At 37.6% G+C, this 16,139-nt stretch overlaps 1 protein-coding gene across 3 annotated transcripts in view; it reads left to right on the top strand.

Moving 5' to 3' along the window:
• The window catches only part of ARMC1 (armadillo repeat containing 1), a 31,355-nt gene extending 22,814 nt beyond the window's left edge, over window positions 1-8,541 (top strand). For all 3 annotated transcript variants that reach the window (XM_071737702.1, XM_071737704.1, XM_071737701.1), the window contains exons 4-7: window positions 1,964-2,153; window positions 5,504-5,620; window positions 5,703-5,777; window positions 6,276-8,541. In XM_071737702.1, the coding sequence (XP_071593803.1) occupies window positions 1,964-2,153; window positions 5,504-5,620; window positions 5,703-5,777; window positions 6,276-6,467 (574 nt within the window). In that variant the 3' untranslated portion in view covers window positions 6,468-8,541. The remainder of the gene's footprint in view (window positions 1-1,963; window positions 2,154-5,503; window positions 5,621-5,702; window positions 5,778-6,275) is intronic.
• Window positions 8,542-16,139: the final 7,598 nt, after the last annotated feature.

Below are 16,139 nucleotides of genomic sequence, written 5' to 3'. Positions count from 1 at the left end.
CACATGTAGTGTAGCATCTGAGTTTCATGCTGCTTCCTATTACACAATCAGTTGCTCACTTTGCAACAGATTTTTTCTTAATGTAAGAGGGATAGCTAGAGTTATTATCAGTAACTTGGTGGCAGATAGTAATGCTATATTTGAAAAAATAAAGGATATTATCTGACTTGCAAATTGCATAACATTTGCCTGTATAGACTTGTTTAGGATTATCTTAGAATACTTGTATCAAGTAAGAGCCAATTTGAATTTGTGTTTTCAAATCAACAGGTTGTTTCTCTAGTACAGTTAATCTCTAGGTCATTGGTTTCCCATGAGGACATCACTGTTCTGTTTTTTGGTTTTGTTTTTTTACTTTTAGGCACTTGCATACTTTATGCTTGCTGATATTGATAACTTTAAATTCTCTTTCTTCTGTGTATGTCTCTCTTTATATTCTGACTAATATTAGGTATATTTTTCGTTTGTCTTTCTGTTTGTTTTGCATTGATTTGTGTGTGTATGTGTGTTTGTTTGAGGTTTGTGTTTTGGCTTTTTAATTCTGGTATGCAATAGTATATTTATATTAAAGGAAAAACTCTTTCCAACAGCATAGTGGGAGAGAGATGGTTTCGATACAGTGCTAACTGTATTTAAACTTAGGAAAAAAAATGAAAAAAAAATTGTAAATCACTTGATATGGACAGGGTTGTTTAGTTGTTGTTGAAAGAACTTGCCAAAACTAACAGATGGATAAATTTTGTGGTATCTTGATAAGACTTTTGCATGATCTTACACAGCTTTGTGATCTTTTCTGTAACTTTATCAATAAATTGTGGAAGGTTGAAGTTGACATCTTTGTGAGTTCCCAGCAATTGTTCCTGTGAATTAACATAAATACTTTTCACGGTAAGAAAGCAGAATGTAAGCGTATATTTAAAATTGAACATATGCTGATATGCTTTGCTATTTTAGGTGTTGGTTGTTTGCTTACTACCCTTTTTTCTTTGCTTTTTTTATTTTTAATGCGAGCAGCATACTGAGGGATAACAAGAACTCACATTTTCTTCTCCAAATGGGTGCTGTTCAAAAGAAGGTGCAGAGAACTAAAAAAAAAGGAGGAAGGGAGAGCAAGCTGGGACCCCTACAAGTTGAGAACTCCAGAACTACTAACATGCTTTCTGGATAATGTGTGTAATGTATAGTAATGAAGGAAGTCAAATGGGAAAAATAAAAGTAAATCTAGAGGTACTTTTTAGTTACTTAGTATTTGCTAGATGAAGCACTGCAGCCGTTATTCGTAATTTTAAGATCGATTGCAGTAATAATTTTGTTTCTGCACATAGCTTTAAATGACTACCATAATTACAACAGGGCTCAATTTGGACAACAGCTTTCATAAGTACCTTATTAAAATTAATTAAAAAATTAATATATTTGGTCTATTACCTGCTTTTTACTATCTTAAAAATGCTGTCATACAGTTAATACTATAAATTTTAGTCTAATCAGAAATAACCTTTTGATTCTTTAAGAAAATCAGGGATTCTGCTTTGCTGTTGATGCTCAGTAACTTTGGAGAAGAAAACTGTTTTGAAAATTTACAGATCAGCAAAAATTATTTAGTAAGAAATGGGCAATGTAACCTGTCACAAGGCAGTCTCAACAGCAGTGTACTGATCATTTACCACCATGTTTTGTCTATAGTTGTCAAACTGGTGTAAACTGTATTTGTGTTGTTTGAGAACACAGCCCTGTTCATAACGCTCCAATTAGAAGTTCAACATAAAAATTGGATTATGGGAAATAGTTTTACCGAATTTCTCCTCCACCCTTTTAAAATTTTTGCTATGTTTTGACTGTATAATTGTATTTTTTTAGCATGTGTAGGGTATTCCAGGTGCAAGCACATTACCGACAGCTGTTTGGAGTACTAATGTAAAAAAAAAAAAAAAATTTACAAATCTAATCCTTCTTCTTTAAGAACCACTACACCGGGAGAGACTAAACTTTTAGCTTCTGAAGTCTATGATATCCTTCAATCTTCCAACATGTCAGACATGGACAATGTGAATGAGATGAATTACCGTCGGCGGAAAGCACAGTTCTTCCTCGGCAGCACGAACAAGCGTGCCAAGACAGTGGTTTTGCATATAGATGGCCTTGATGATTCGGTAAGGAAACCTTCAGCATTTATGTAAATTAAGGCATGCTGTACTGAGATGTATGTTGCCCACAGAAATAATGTGTTCAGGGTACTTGTGTGGCATCATCAATCACATCAATTTCTGGGAATCGTATTTTGAATCACAAGATACGTATAAAGTCTTGCATAAATTGAGCTTACTTAGAAGATCTAAAGATGATGTTTTACAGCAGTTGCCTTGATGGCTTTCTAATTACTCTAAAAAAACCTGTTCTTTGTCTACCTCTCCTAAGTTTCTTTCAAGAAAGAATGGAATGAGCAAGGTACCTTCAGCAGCTTCACTTAAACATATTGTGTGGTTATATTGATATGTTGAACTAAAAAAAAAATTTAGATAAGAGATATTTTAAACACTTTAAAATTTTTATCCTTATTGTAGAAATGCTTTTCTTTCTTCAAGCCGTTTTTGCTACATCTTTTCATTGTCTGTGAGATCTTTTCTACTATAGTGACCAGAATGGCATTTGAGTTAATGAGGTCTCACTGAGTCTTTATGTAATGTCAGAATAACTTCTACGGATTTATCTACCATACCCCTGTAGATAACACCCCAGGGCCATGTTTGCCTTTTTACGGCTGCCAAACAGCATGTAGACTGTTTAAGCACGTTATCCACAAGTGCCCTCCGGACTCTGTATCTTCAGTTTTGTACCCATTTTAAATGATCAAACCTGATCCTTTGCTTTGTTGCTTTACATTTTGCCAAGTAAGCGTGTCCACAGGCCCATTTTATCAACAGCATACCCGTGGTACTGTTTTCATAAGACCATAGCTAATTCCTTTAGAAATAACATGCTGTTCTAGCTCACTTGATACAAAGTAAGTATTTTTTACAGTTGTCCTTCCAGCATTTGCTCTGTCTAGAAAGGCAATGCTTTGTCAACGCCATTGGCTTTTGTATTGTTTTGGTTTTAATTCAGTCCAATTTGTTGTCTCCTGTTAAATTTGTTTTGTTTTTAAGCTTGTAGTTCATTTGCTTGTTCACAGGTATCTCCAAGCATGAAATTTCATCCACTTCTACTTTGGGAGTTTAGATATTCTGGCTGTAGTCTGATTCTATCTTGAAAGTGTTTCTTTTTGTTCTTGGACAAATGGAATTTCATGAGACGTGTGGAGTTTCTCTCTTAAATGAGGGATTCTCAAAATGTGTAGGATATTCAGATATTCAGCTCCAGGGGGCAAAACTGTAGGCTTCCATAGTTGCCTAGAGCATGCCAGCATGTTTTCTCAGGTTGTTGTTGAGGAAAAGAAAAATCTGACTGTGTGTTGGCTGGAGGTAGCTAGTGTACATATTCTCTCTGTATTTCATTTGAAGATTAAAGAAATGTTAGTTGTGCTCCAGCTGACCCCCCCCCCAGTCAAACATCCCTATAATGCAGTTTTAAATGTCAGAACAAGTTGGGACTGGGAGGAGGATGAAGAATGTGAACAAAAAACCTGCTTAGTTCCATTAAACAGTTTGTTCCCCACTTACCTTGCAAAGAAAGGTGGCACACGAGTGGTAAAAGGCACAATAAGTAAACGTAGGGCTCTAAATGCTCTTTTCTCATCTTATCTGTAATTTAGATTTGGAACAAGAGGCCACTGTTAGGAACAATTGCCAGTCCTACCAAAGCTTGTGGATTTTGAAACCTCAAATAGTAGATATTGATTATTTCAGGAAGGGAGGAGAAAGGTCACTTGTTGTTTTAGTGTGGGGTCAGATGTTATTATTCAAGATCCAATTATCCAATTTGATTTCAAGGTTCAAAAAATTATAAATTAAGCAGTACATTTTATTGGTACTTATTAGGGTATGGAAGTCAATGTCCAGTAGTCTAGCACGTCTACTTGCTAGAATGCAAGAAAATAACCTAAATTTCACCTGTCCTACCCTGTGCCCATGCTTCAGTAGTACCATGCAGAAAGATGCCTAGGTGTGTATTGCTGGGGTTTGTGCATAATTATTGTAGTTAGACATTGTGAAAGATGCTTGTGCAGCAAGACAAGTGGCTGCCAAGCTTCCAGCTTCTCACAGAGTCTGTAGGGACCTTGGTAAGTTCTGTGTTTAAAAAGTGATTCTCCTATTATCTGATCACTGAAACAGTCATTTCAGATTAAACTGAGGTGCTTGTGACTTAACCTGGGATTTCAGAATAAAAAGCCAAAGTCTGTCACTGAATTGCTTTGCACTCATGTTATTTAGGCTAATAAGCTGTGAATGTTTTGCTTCTAGTGTCCAAAAGTAGTTTTGATTTTAATCCATGTCAGGCAGCCTGTCATCTTTGCATCAAGAATTTACTGTGTAGCCTATCCAGCGATGTTACTTTTTTAACTCCCCAAAATGTTAATTATTTATACACACAAATTGTTTCATCTGTATGCAAAACTGTTAAAAAACAAAACCAAAACCCAACCTCAGAACTGTTCTGGCAAGTTCTTCTGGATATTAAAAGCTTTTAATTTACTTTTTATGCATGCAACTGTCTCAATTACTGACCAGTCATTATGTGATAACTGATATAAATATGCTTTGAAATAGCTTATTATTTTAAACCTTACAGAAACTTGCAGTAGAAGTTAAATATATTATTTTGAACTGGATAAAGCTGTCAGTTTAGTACAATGTATCTTTTCTTTTTTCCTCTTCTCTGCTGTCAGTATCTACAAGTATATTTTGATCCTTTTTGTTTCAACCATCTTGTGCAAATATTAAAAGAAAAAAAAAAAGGTCTAAGATTATGTAGAACAGATGCAACTAGTACAGGTCAATGTAATGTTACAACACAGTAGGTGATGTCACTTTCTTTAAATGTAGCATTCTGTGGGTCATCAACCAAATATTTTTCCCTTTTGAAGGAAGAGTTAAGCTTATGCTGTGCAGTGATGTCTGTGGGCTGCCACAGATGAAGCAGCTGAAAGATACAACAGCTGCTTTGATGCATTCAGTCAGTATGGAGGCAAGGTGTCTGATAAATAGCAACTTGAACACTAACTACTCATCAATGAGCACTTCAGTCAATCAGAACTTAACCAGAGGGGACTGTTTAGCTGATCATACGGAGAAAAACATTCTTTGCTTTTCAGCACTTTTCTCTAATTATTTACAGTTGATTCCATCCTTCTTTTGACTTCTAAAGTGTAAGCAATTTTTTTTTTTCTTTGTGGCAAGAGAGTCTAATGTTTGCACTAAAATACAAATCTCATTTGTTCTTTTATAAAAAGCTTCTTGAGTAACCAACTTTTTTAGACGTACAGGAATTCTTTAACAATTGTTAGCATTTTCACATGGTGTATTATGCAAGTACTTTAGTTGTGTGGTTTTAATTTATTTTTTAGTCTCGAAGGAATCTTTGTGAAGAAGCCTTGTTGAAAATCAAAGGTGTTATTAGTTTTACCTTTCAAATGGCTGTTCAAAGGTGCGTGGTCCGAATTCGCTCAGACTTAAAAGCAGAGGTAAGTGCTTCAGAGCCCTCCCCATCTTTACATTATTGCATCCTGTCACACTAAGCTCTGGGTTTTGCCTTTGTACTTGTAGGCATTGGCAACAGCAATAGCATCAACCAAAGTTATGAAGGCCCAGCAAGTTGTGAAAAGTGAGAGCGGTGAGGAGGTAGGATATCTTTACCTTTAATACCAGTGCCTCTCTGCCCAAAACATCTGATGCCAGGCAAAATCTTCAAAGAGGAATGCTACACATACAGAACAAGGAGAATATAAAGGGTATTGTTTCAGGACATGTAGACACACAACAGAACTTACTGTTCAGGACAAAATTACTGTAATTTGTATCTCTTCTTAATGATAGCAACTGCAGTCAAGAAAAAAAGTCTGAAGTGTTTTATTTCATAATTACAGTAAAAGGGTTATTTTCTTATTTATTTTATAATTTTTCTTTCATGTTAAGCCAGAGCTTTTCTTGTGCATTTTTCTAAGCATAGTAGATTCCAGATATATAGTAGGTCTCATTTATATTTTTACTATATATCTGGATGGGGAGGAATCTGGCAACATGCACGGCTATCACCATGAATATGTATTATGTATGTGTAACTTTCATTCTTTTAAGTTCCAACATCAGACATAATTTTAATCTGTTATGTTTTATCAGATGCTGGTTCCATTCCAAGATACTCCAGTGGAAGTGGAGCAGAATACAGATCTACCTGAATATTTACCTGAAGATGAAAGCCCTACTAAGGAACAGGACAAAGCGGTGTCTCGTGTTGGGTCACATCCAGAAGGTGCAGCAAGCTGGCTCAGCACAGCAGCAAACTTTCTATCAAGGTCTTTCTACTGGTGACTTGTATTTGGTGTTAAAAAGACTGTGTGAATGAACCAACAGGGGGGCCAGTTTTCCATTGGTGTGGTGAACTGCCAAGTGCAATTTGCAATAATTCGTCAAAAATTTTAGATTGTGCAAATGTATGCTGCATTTTACATTTTATTGGATGTTTAGCCTGATGGGGCAGGGGTCAAAGGACAGAGGCCTCCAATCAAATTGTTCTTTCATTTGTTTTTCATGTGGATTTTATTGCTTCACTTTTTAAAAATGGGTCCACTATTATATATACCAAATGTTTATGCGTATAGAGCTTTAAGTGACTTCACATGAAATGCATGATAGGGAGAGTCCATTTAACTCGAGTCTCAGGGCCTCTGTGAAACAAAAATTCTCTAATAGCTCTAGTTGTGCATTGAATGAAATGCTCTTTTTATTTTTGCAACCCTTGGGACTAAAGTTATTTCATTTAATTTTCTAGATTTTGACCCCAGAGAAAAACACAATCTGCCTCTTTTTTGCCTTTATTTTTGCCAACCATGCTCACAGCATGAGCACGACGTTCCCCTTTTGCTATTAAACTAGAATCACCACAGACTTGACATTTATAACCCTTTTATGTTTGAATTTTTTTCCAGTCTGCCCTTAACCATTGGAGTGCTTGAGATTAGGAAATAAGGGATGGATTAAACAAAAATATGTATACATACATTGTACAGTAAATAAACTAGAACATATTTGTAATGATGGGTGTGACTGACTCATGTATATAACTAATAAATACCACTGACTGCTGTCTAGGCTACCTGGAAAGACTAGCAGAAAAAGCTGTGGTCTAATGTAGTGATTGCAGCTCTGTCTGCAGAGAATAGAAGGATGTAGAGTGTGTTTGGTTAAGAAGTGGTCTTCACTGTTAGCAGATCTTTGATGGTAACTGAAACTTTATGAACTTGAAGAATAATGCAGAACTGAATGCCTCTTTTGCCACAGTGCCACATAAATTTTGACTTCAATGCTTTTTGGTTTTTTACCTAACAAATCTGACAAGTAATTACTGTTCCTTCTTGATGTCTCTCAAGAGACTCCCTTGAAAGTACATCAGCTTGGATAGGCTTAAAAACAAATGTAAACAATTGGCTTTACCTTGTTATTTACAGACAGTGTAGGTTTAAAGATGTGCTGGTGATTTCTATAACCAGAAATAAGAATAAAAGCAAAACTTCTGTAGTCAGAGAACAATATATATATATATAAATATATATGTGAGCTGTTAGTAAGCACTGTGTGCCTGAGAGGATTCAATACACAGTGCTTGAAAACTGCAGTGCCACTGCTTTGCTGTACCAGAGAAATACAGCTGAGAACTTACAAACATCATTATGCAATGCTTTTTTTGTGGGAATGTATTTGCTATAATATTAAGTACAATTACCATTCAGAGATGGAGGAAAAAAAATAATGAATGGGTCAGAATTGCTCCCCTGTGCCTATGCACAAGGAATAAAAAACAAAGCAACAAACAAACAAAAAAAATCATAGGCTGTCATAATACTGCAGAAACGCTGAGGAAATGATAATGTAAAATAATAATGCAGGTCAGAGTTCACCCACCCAAGTTAATTGTCATTCTAGCATAAAAAAGAAACAAAAGCTTGTTGGCAGTCTAGATGTCTCATGTTTTTTAATATATCTAGTTTATTTTTGATTCAGGTTTACACGCACAGATTGAAAATACAGGCTTTTCAGGGCATGTATTGCTTTAAATATGTAATACTACTCATATTGCTGTCTAGAATGTTACAGTACCAAATGTGTTTGAAAAGTCTTCTGTTCTATAGCCATGAAGGTAGAGGTTTTATTTTTCTGCATTAACATCTGTTTGCAATTGCATTACTGCACATCTATTTACTAAAAGACTACACCCTTTGGATATTAATGGTTCAATACCAGTAGGTATTACAGTTTGTTTGTGCATTCGGTCTGTAGGTGTGCTTTTATGACAGTATTGCAGCTCTTGTAGAACAGTTAAGACATCTGTAAAAGTTTTTTTGAAATATATTGTAAAATAATAAAGGATAATATAACTAAACAAAAAGACTGGTACCTTTTCAAATGTTTAAACAATGGCTGGTGCCTTTTTAAATGTTCCGACATTCTTGTAAACTATTTGTGGTATTAGAACATCTTTTTCATTTTAATTCAATAGAAGAATGCAAATGTCCAGTTACAGACTGTTGTTGCATATCACAAGAGGGCTTTTGTATATCTTTAGAAAATGCTTGGAAACAAAATTTTTGTAAAAAGTAGGTAAGTAAGGACAATTTTTTTTATATTAGCTTTTTTTTTTTTTTATATATAACTATGAAGCTGTGTAGGCCATGTTTTATTAGGAAAATTACAAAATCCTCTTCAGGAGGATTCCTGAAGAATCCTCTTATTTTGAAAAAGTAAAAAAAAAATATGCAATTATTAATTTTGTCCTTGTACTTTTTCCAATGTCAGATTAAGGGTAAGAAAGCACTTTAGCCTAAGGAGGTGACAAAAAAAAATTTAAAAAATAGAGGCTTATAGAAAGAAGCAGAACTCTGAGACAGAGCACTGGTATTGTGTTGCACTGGCTGCAAATACATGATTGCCAACAAAGTTGCTGCATACATCATGGCTTCAGCTTCTGAATTGTCCTGGGGTTATAACCATGTACAGCATAACAGAATAATCACTACCATGTTTCTTCACAATAAGAGTAGAGGCAAAATTGAGGCTCATAACTGTGCCTCTGTGAACAGCTGTCAAAGCACTGTAAGCATTCTGCAGGATTGTGAAATACAATATACTCTCAGCTTTCCCATTTCACAATCACCTATGGGTTATTCTGTACAAAAATAGCTGGTGCTGCCAAGTTCTGCCATGGGCTGTGTAAGCTGATGGGGAGGGTACTGTGTGGGGCTAATGTGGAAGAATACCTAGGCAGATGCAAACTGGCAGGTGTGAAGTACTTCTGTAACTGCCTGCAATGTAAAATAAAATGTGGGTGCTCCTTTTTGCCTGTGAACAATGCTCCAGCTGTCAACTAGCAGAGTTTTAAAACATCCCTAATAAAAATCAGCAGCATTCCTTACAGTATTAATTTTGAACAAAGATGGACCATACAGTCTGTCCTGATTTTCATCTGTGCCTAATTATTCTGAGTTTCTAAAATGTGAACAAATGTGTTTGTTAACATTGAGGACTGAAAATACATTAAGATAGAGATGAGAGCAACCTCTCAACCCATCTCAGATTATGATTGTAGTTCTTCAGGAAAAGGTGAGAGCACTCTGGCACAAAGGCGTGAGTGGGAGTGTCACTTGAGACTTCTTGAGTGAGGTATGACACCTAATTAGCCACAGGAGTCAGAAGGGCTATTAAGATTCCTGCTCTAAAGCTTTATGTTAAGCTGTTACAAAAAGGAAATCGTCCTATTTCTTGTAGTTTACATGGAGCTGGGAATGTTCTACTTGTTTAGCCTGCTTTACAGGTAGGCTTTTGAATGGGGTTGAAAAAGCTGATTTAAAATTGCAGTACTTTGCAAGTATATTGGTTGAAACGTGGAGAGCAAGGTCTAATTCTGTAAGCTGATGCCTCTGCCATGTCAGAATTTACATTATTTTAAAAATTTTTCATGTTACTGTTCATATATATGCAAGTTGTACAAGGCTTGTTAGCAACTAGATGAGTTAAAGTTTCCTCTGTGGCATAAATTAAGATTATTAAAGCAGTCAGAGTTGTCTGGAGATATGAAAACATCTTGGAGAAGATGCACACACTCTTTCCATATAATTGTGCCAGTTGTGGCAGAAGTTGTTTATTCATGTTAGTTTCTGAAGGCTGCTATCTGGATCTTGTTCTCAGCAGCTCATTCTCTTCATGGCAGGAAGACTGCACAGAACTTGGTAGCTAAATAATTTCCATCTAAAAAATGTCCAGTGTTTAATACCTGTCTGGTGCCTACAGCCCAAATCAGTTAGCCAGCAGTGCCCGTGTTCATCTGAGCAGCATTTCTAAGGAGCTGCATAAAATTGCAACTGGAACCAAACTTCTCACCTAAAAAATACACCTATGCCAACAATGTATGGCAATATGCTTGGTTGGCATTAAAAGAGTCTTCTAAGTAGTGGATATGAAAAACTCAGTACCACAAAGCTACCATATGACAAGGTGGTTGCTTTAATTTCCTATCAGGGCACTGAGTTAAGTGTAAATGCTGAGAAGAAGGCAGTGCTGCTGGTTTGAAGCAGTGACTTGCTGTTTCATACTTCTTGTTGAGGTCCTGTGGGACATGGGCACCCATTGGTGTGGGGAATTTCTGTGTCCCCTTCTCCCCTGGAACTGCCCCTCTGGATATTGGCTCATGGAAGAAAGGGTGAGCTACCCCATGGAAGCCCATGGAGAGCTAGCAGGGAGCAGCTGGCCCACTGCTTACTCCTATCATTCCACAAAAACACAAACGTGCAGCATGAGGTTACCTTTACAAAGGTGCTTTTCTTCCAGCCTCAGTTTACAGACTGCGCAACTCAAGTCTGTTGACCCAAACAGTTCAGAAATCCTGGGGCGTACAAAATTTTCTGAGCTATCTCTGATTCTTAGTTCATGCTCTGTTACAAATAGAAGGGGAAGTGACCTTTGCACTGTCTGAAGGCTTCAGGCCTGAAGTAGAGAAGTCAAACCTGTCACAAGGCACTTTCCTCATTCAGTTATCCATAGGATTGCATCATGGGCCAGGCATGGTTGAAAGTCAGCTTTCTTCCCAAAATAGTCCTGGCTGAAGTTCTGGGTAAGTAAGAACGTTTGATAACAAATATCCTTTCTAGTTGATTTTCTAAAAATATTTAGCTGTCTTTGCTTATGCTATGGTATATTTCAAAAGTTTATGCAGGTAGTACTGCCAAAATAAATAAGCAAAGATGCACAAGGCATTTGCTGCCTTAACATAGGTCAAAGCATCCATGTGTACACTCTTTCCAGAAATTAATGGAATTAGTAATTTTTGATCCCGTAACAATTCCTTAAGAAGGTGTGATCCCCCTTAGAGACTCCCCATATATACATCACAGTATAGCCGATATGAGCCTGGTATTTTTTTTTAGTTCCATTTCAAGAGCATGATTAGTTAAACCCCTCCTCCCCCTCATTCACTGGTTGAATAAGATGTACAAGATGTTTCACTTGTTGAGAGGCTTCTTGACCATGCTGCCATCATTGGAGGAGAATCCAAGGTACATTGGTTAGTAATAAACTTTGAAGGGCGAGTAGTCAGTGCAGCGTGGGGACTCTTTTTTTTTTTTTTGGGAAGGGTGGGGAGGAGGGGAGGGAAGCTGGAAGCTGGTTCCCAGAGAAACGGGCTTTCCATCTGTAAAAGGCTGTTCCTCCTGGCTGGCAAACAGCACTAATTTAACATTACATGAGACTGCCTAAAGGTGATGGTTTATTCTGTATTATTGCAAGATTAAATTTGTTCTGAATAAAAACTTAAACTACCCCTATAGATTTTTGATTATAAAAGCCTGTATCGTTAATTCAGAAGTCCCACATTTAATGCTGACAAAGCCATTTGCTTTCATTATCTTGATATAAAACTAAAAGCTTGTATGTTGTCCTTGGTTTTCATGGCTTTGCCTCCATTCCTACAGCAAATATGTGCTGAACTGTTTTAGCAAATAACCATTATTGTTTATACACTGTAATTCAGTGGGATGTAGTAAACGGTGTATTTTAAGGAGTCTATTTCTTTGCATATAAAATACCTGTAAAGCTTACTGAAGGTGAAGGGTGGCTACTACTTAGCTCTCAATTGTTGGCTGCATTACTGAAACAATGAAGATATATCACCCACTATAATAGGGAAATAGCAGCCATTTAACATAGTTGAGCATTAACTCTGTCATTTAGGCTGCTGAAGCAATCTTCTTATTATAGCCAATGTAGCTGGTTTTGTTTCTCCATATGTGTAGGTGTTCTGGTGTATAAAATGCATTGCCATTTGTAACAGTAAATTATGTGTGCTGGAAGGCCACTCTTGCTAATCATGACTGGTTCTGAAATCTTTTTCACTGCAGTAGTTTAAACAATGGAAATGCTCTGTAATCTCCTGCAAAATTTTGTTCTAAGAAAAAAAAAATTAGTACATAAGCCTTGACTGTGAAAACAGCTTCTCGAAACATAACTTTGCAGTGCTGATTATCAGAGAGGTATGTGCTATAATTTCAAAGCTAGCAACCTGTAAATGAAAGCTGGTGATGCCTAGTTCTCTAACTGGATCTTCTCAAAAGTTGTGACCTCTTTTTTATTATGTTTGCAGTTTATAGTTGTGTGGCTGGGTAGATAACTTGACAATGTAACACTGTGCTCTGTTTCTTTTTTCTGTAGCCTTCCATGTACAAACACACATACACACACACATCACCCTCGGTATAATGAGCCCTGGTGCAGATGTGACTAGTGCAACAGCTAAATAATCAGTTACAAGGGTCTATAAATTATAAAAAGGAAACAGTAGCTGTTAGGGAGAACCACCTAAAAAATAGTTTCAGAACTTTCAAAAACCTGTAGCATCTAAATTTTAAAAGAAAGCTCTATTGAGATGATCATAATATAGAAGATGATAGATAAGGAAGCATGGTGCTCTGTAGAGTGGACTGGCCTCTGGTAAACTACAGTAAGAGCTACACCCAACTGCTACTTGTGAAGACCTTCAACGTGTAAAAGTTCCCTGCATGACTTAAATTAATTGGAGTATGAAGAACAGAAGAAGAATAAAACCTAATGCCACAAAATGAAGTGAAATCTTTAATGTAGCTTATTTTCTACACAGATACTACCAGCCCTCCCTGGTCCTTTGCTGCCCCTTGTGCCAACACCATGGGCACTGCAAGGTCTGCAAACTGGGAGGTGTGGGGAGAAGTGGACCCTTTCCTCATGCCAGACTTAAAAAGGCAGGGTCCGCAGGAGTCATTCCCATTAGCTCTACAGTACTTCAGTATTCCAATAATGGTGGCTCATAAATACCAGCTCCTGAAAATGGACTTTAGTCTTTAGAAGCACCTCTGACCAGCCAGGGTGTTAGTACTCCCAAGAGTGGTGTTTCTGGTTCAAGACAGATGTCCTACTATTCTTGGCAGAACAGTGCAGTCAAACACCATGGCAGGAGGAGAGGTGAGAGGTCTTTAAGCAAATTCTTCATTTGCAGAGCTGTAAGGATACTTGAGTCCTGCTTTCACCTGTGTGCTGCATGTCCACCTCTAAAGCTTTGTGCTTAAGTGCTGCTGGTGGAATGTTTGAATGTTTTGGTTTTTTCCTTGAGGATGGGAATGCTTGAAGCCAAGTGCCCCTCTGGATCCTGAGACAGCTCTCTTTCTTGAGCTTTCTTGGGAAGAAACCTCCTTGCTTAGCCAAGTGGAGCACCACCACAAGCTGTATCTAAAGCACTTCAGGGGCTTACAGCAGATGCTGGGTGATAATTTTGGGCTCACCTAAATGAATGATAAAAGGAAACCAGCAAACTTTCAATATGTAGTCCCAGAGACTACAGCCCATCTTGAGTTCCCACCTACTCCTAGACAGAAACGGCAGCTGGCATCAGCTATTCAACCAATCCAATTTACTTTCAATCACACCATTACTACAACCTCCCTTCTCCATCTGTGTAAACATATGTCTTTGTTAAACACCACCATTTGTACAGGATAAAAATTGTCAATGCTGACAAAAATGCCCCCACATAATGCTGTTGTGATTGCAATGTTGTCCTTAAGCTGATTTTAAAGAAGTCTGCAAGCTGATCAACATCTTCCACTCCTATTAGTACAAAAATTCCTTCAATGGAAATAAATCTTACAAAAATGGTTTTATATTGTCCATGGGTAATGTGGTCTCTCTTTTCTAAGACTCAGCTCTTAGAAGCCATGTATAATTGTAGTAGCTCTTTACAGTTCCATAGTAATACCCCAAAGCTATCACTGTTTCATGAGTAGTCTTTTCTAATAGTTGTGCATTGTCTTAACCCCCCAGCACAGGAAGGACATGAAGCTGTTGGAGTGAGTCCAGAGGAGGGCTGTGAGGATGATCAGAGGACTGGTGCACCTCTTCTGGGAGGAGAGGCTGAGAAAGTGGGGTTGTTCAGCCTGGAGAAAAGAAGGCTCTGAGAAGGCCTTATAGCAGCCTTCCAGTATCTAAAGGGGCACACAGAAAAGCTGGGAGGGACTTTTTGCAAGGGCATGTACTGGTAGGATGAAGGGTAATGGTTTCAAGCTGGAAGAGGGTAAATTTAGATTAGGCATTAGGAAGAAACTCTTTAGTGTAAGGGTGGTGAGCCACTGGACCTGTTGCCCAGGGAGGTTGTGGTGTTCAAGACCAGGTTGGATGGGGTTTTGAGCAATCTGGTCTAGTGGGAGGTGTCCCTCCCTATGTGAGGGAGGTTGGTACAGGATGATCTTTAAGGTCCTTTCCAACCCAAGCCATTCCATGATTCTGTGAGGTTGGCAAGAATATACTTCTCCACGTCTTTCTGAGGCTGACCCTTTCCTGGCAAGGGAAAGAGTTACAACTTGAAGAAATTATTCGTTTATCAGTGATTGCTTTTTGTACCAGCTTTTCTTCAGAAAGGACTGCTACAGGCCTCTGTACAGGAGTTTTCTCTCATTTTTCCTGTAGTAGGGTGCTAGGACTGTCCTACAACATAACTGAATCCAAGCATAACTGGGGGCCTCCAGACTCTGAACCTGAGCATTACAGAAGAGTATATAATAGATAGATGTAGCTGTTTGTAAAAAGAAAGTGCTAAGTTTCTGCATAAGACAATAGGATGAAAAACTGAGAAACAAATCTCTCTCCTAGGGCCATCCTGTAAAACACTGGCTTAATCGGCAATAAGGCAGGGAAAATGGCTTTGATTTCTGGACCTGAGCTGCTCACTATATGGACCTTAATTCCAGATGCTTTAAATTAACAGTCCCCTTCACAGAGCTAAATAAATTCAGTACTGTTATGCCCAGACCTATCATCTTACTCCAACACTGAAGAGTGAAGAATGTGAGATCCATAAGCAGTCAGGCATTTTCTTTTGGGCAAACCTTGACTGCACACTTTGCTCCTTTCTTTTTGCTCTTATTACAGTACTTGTGTTGTGGTCATCATTGTACTCTTTCACCCATTCAGTCTTGGTAATACTAGATATGAAATTCTAGTGAACAAAGTCTCACCATGAACTGCACTTAGATTCCCAGAGGACTGGAATAATTTAAGGCTAATAAGAACTGCCAGAATGCAGTTCCTACCTTTTTTCCCCACCCTCTCTGCAGCTGTATGGATTGTTTCACTTTTTAATGAAAATTGAGACATTGTAGGATTGCTTCCCTTACAACTCAGGCTTTGCAAAAGAAAGCATCTGGAAAAAAACAAAGAAGTGAAACAATGCAAAAAACCCTCTAAACCTGTAACAATATTAAACCAGCTTTCCATTCTTCTTCTTACTTTGCTAACTTACCCACTTCTTCACTAGACTCTGTTCTACTGTTTCACGCTACCTTTTCCTGTTCTCCTGGCTCAGTGATTTTGTGAAGCATTCAGGGTCTTCTGTATTTTTTTCTACAATTCCTCCACATCTCACTTTTTTACCAGGTAAAACAGAGTAACAGGCAGAGTTTCTCTCTGCTCTTT

The sequence above is a fragment of the Heliangelus exortis genome, chromosome 2 (assembly GCF_036169615.1).
Source record: "Heliangelus exortis chromosome 2, bHelExo1.hap1, whole genome shotgun sequence".
Lineage (NCBI taxonomy): Eukaryota > Metazoa > Chordata > Aves > Apodiformes > Trochilidae > Heliangelus > Heliangelus exortis.
Note: the sequence above shows the minus strand (reverse complement) of the source record. Positions and strands in the feature narration are given on the sequence as shown.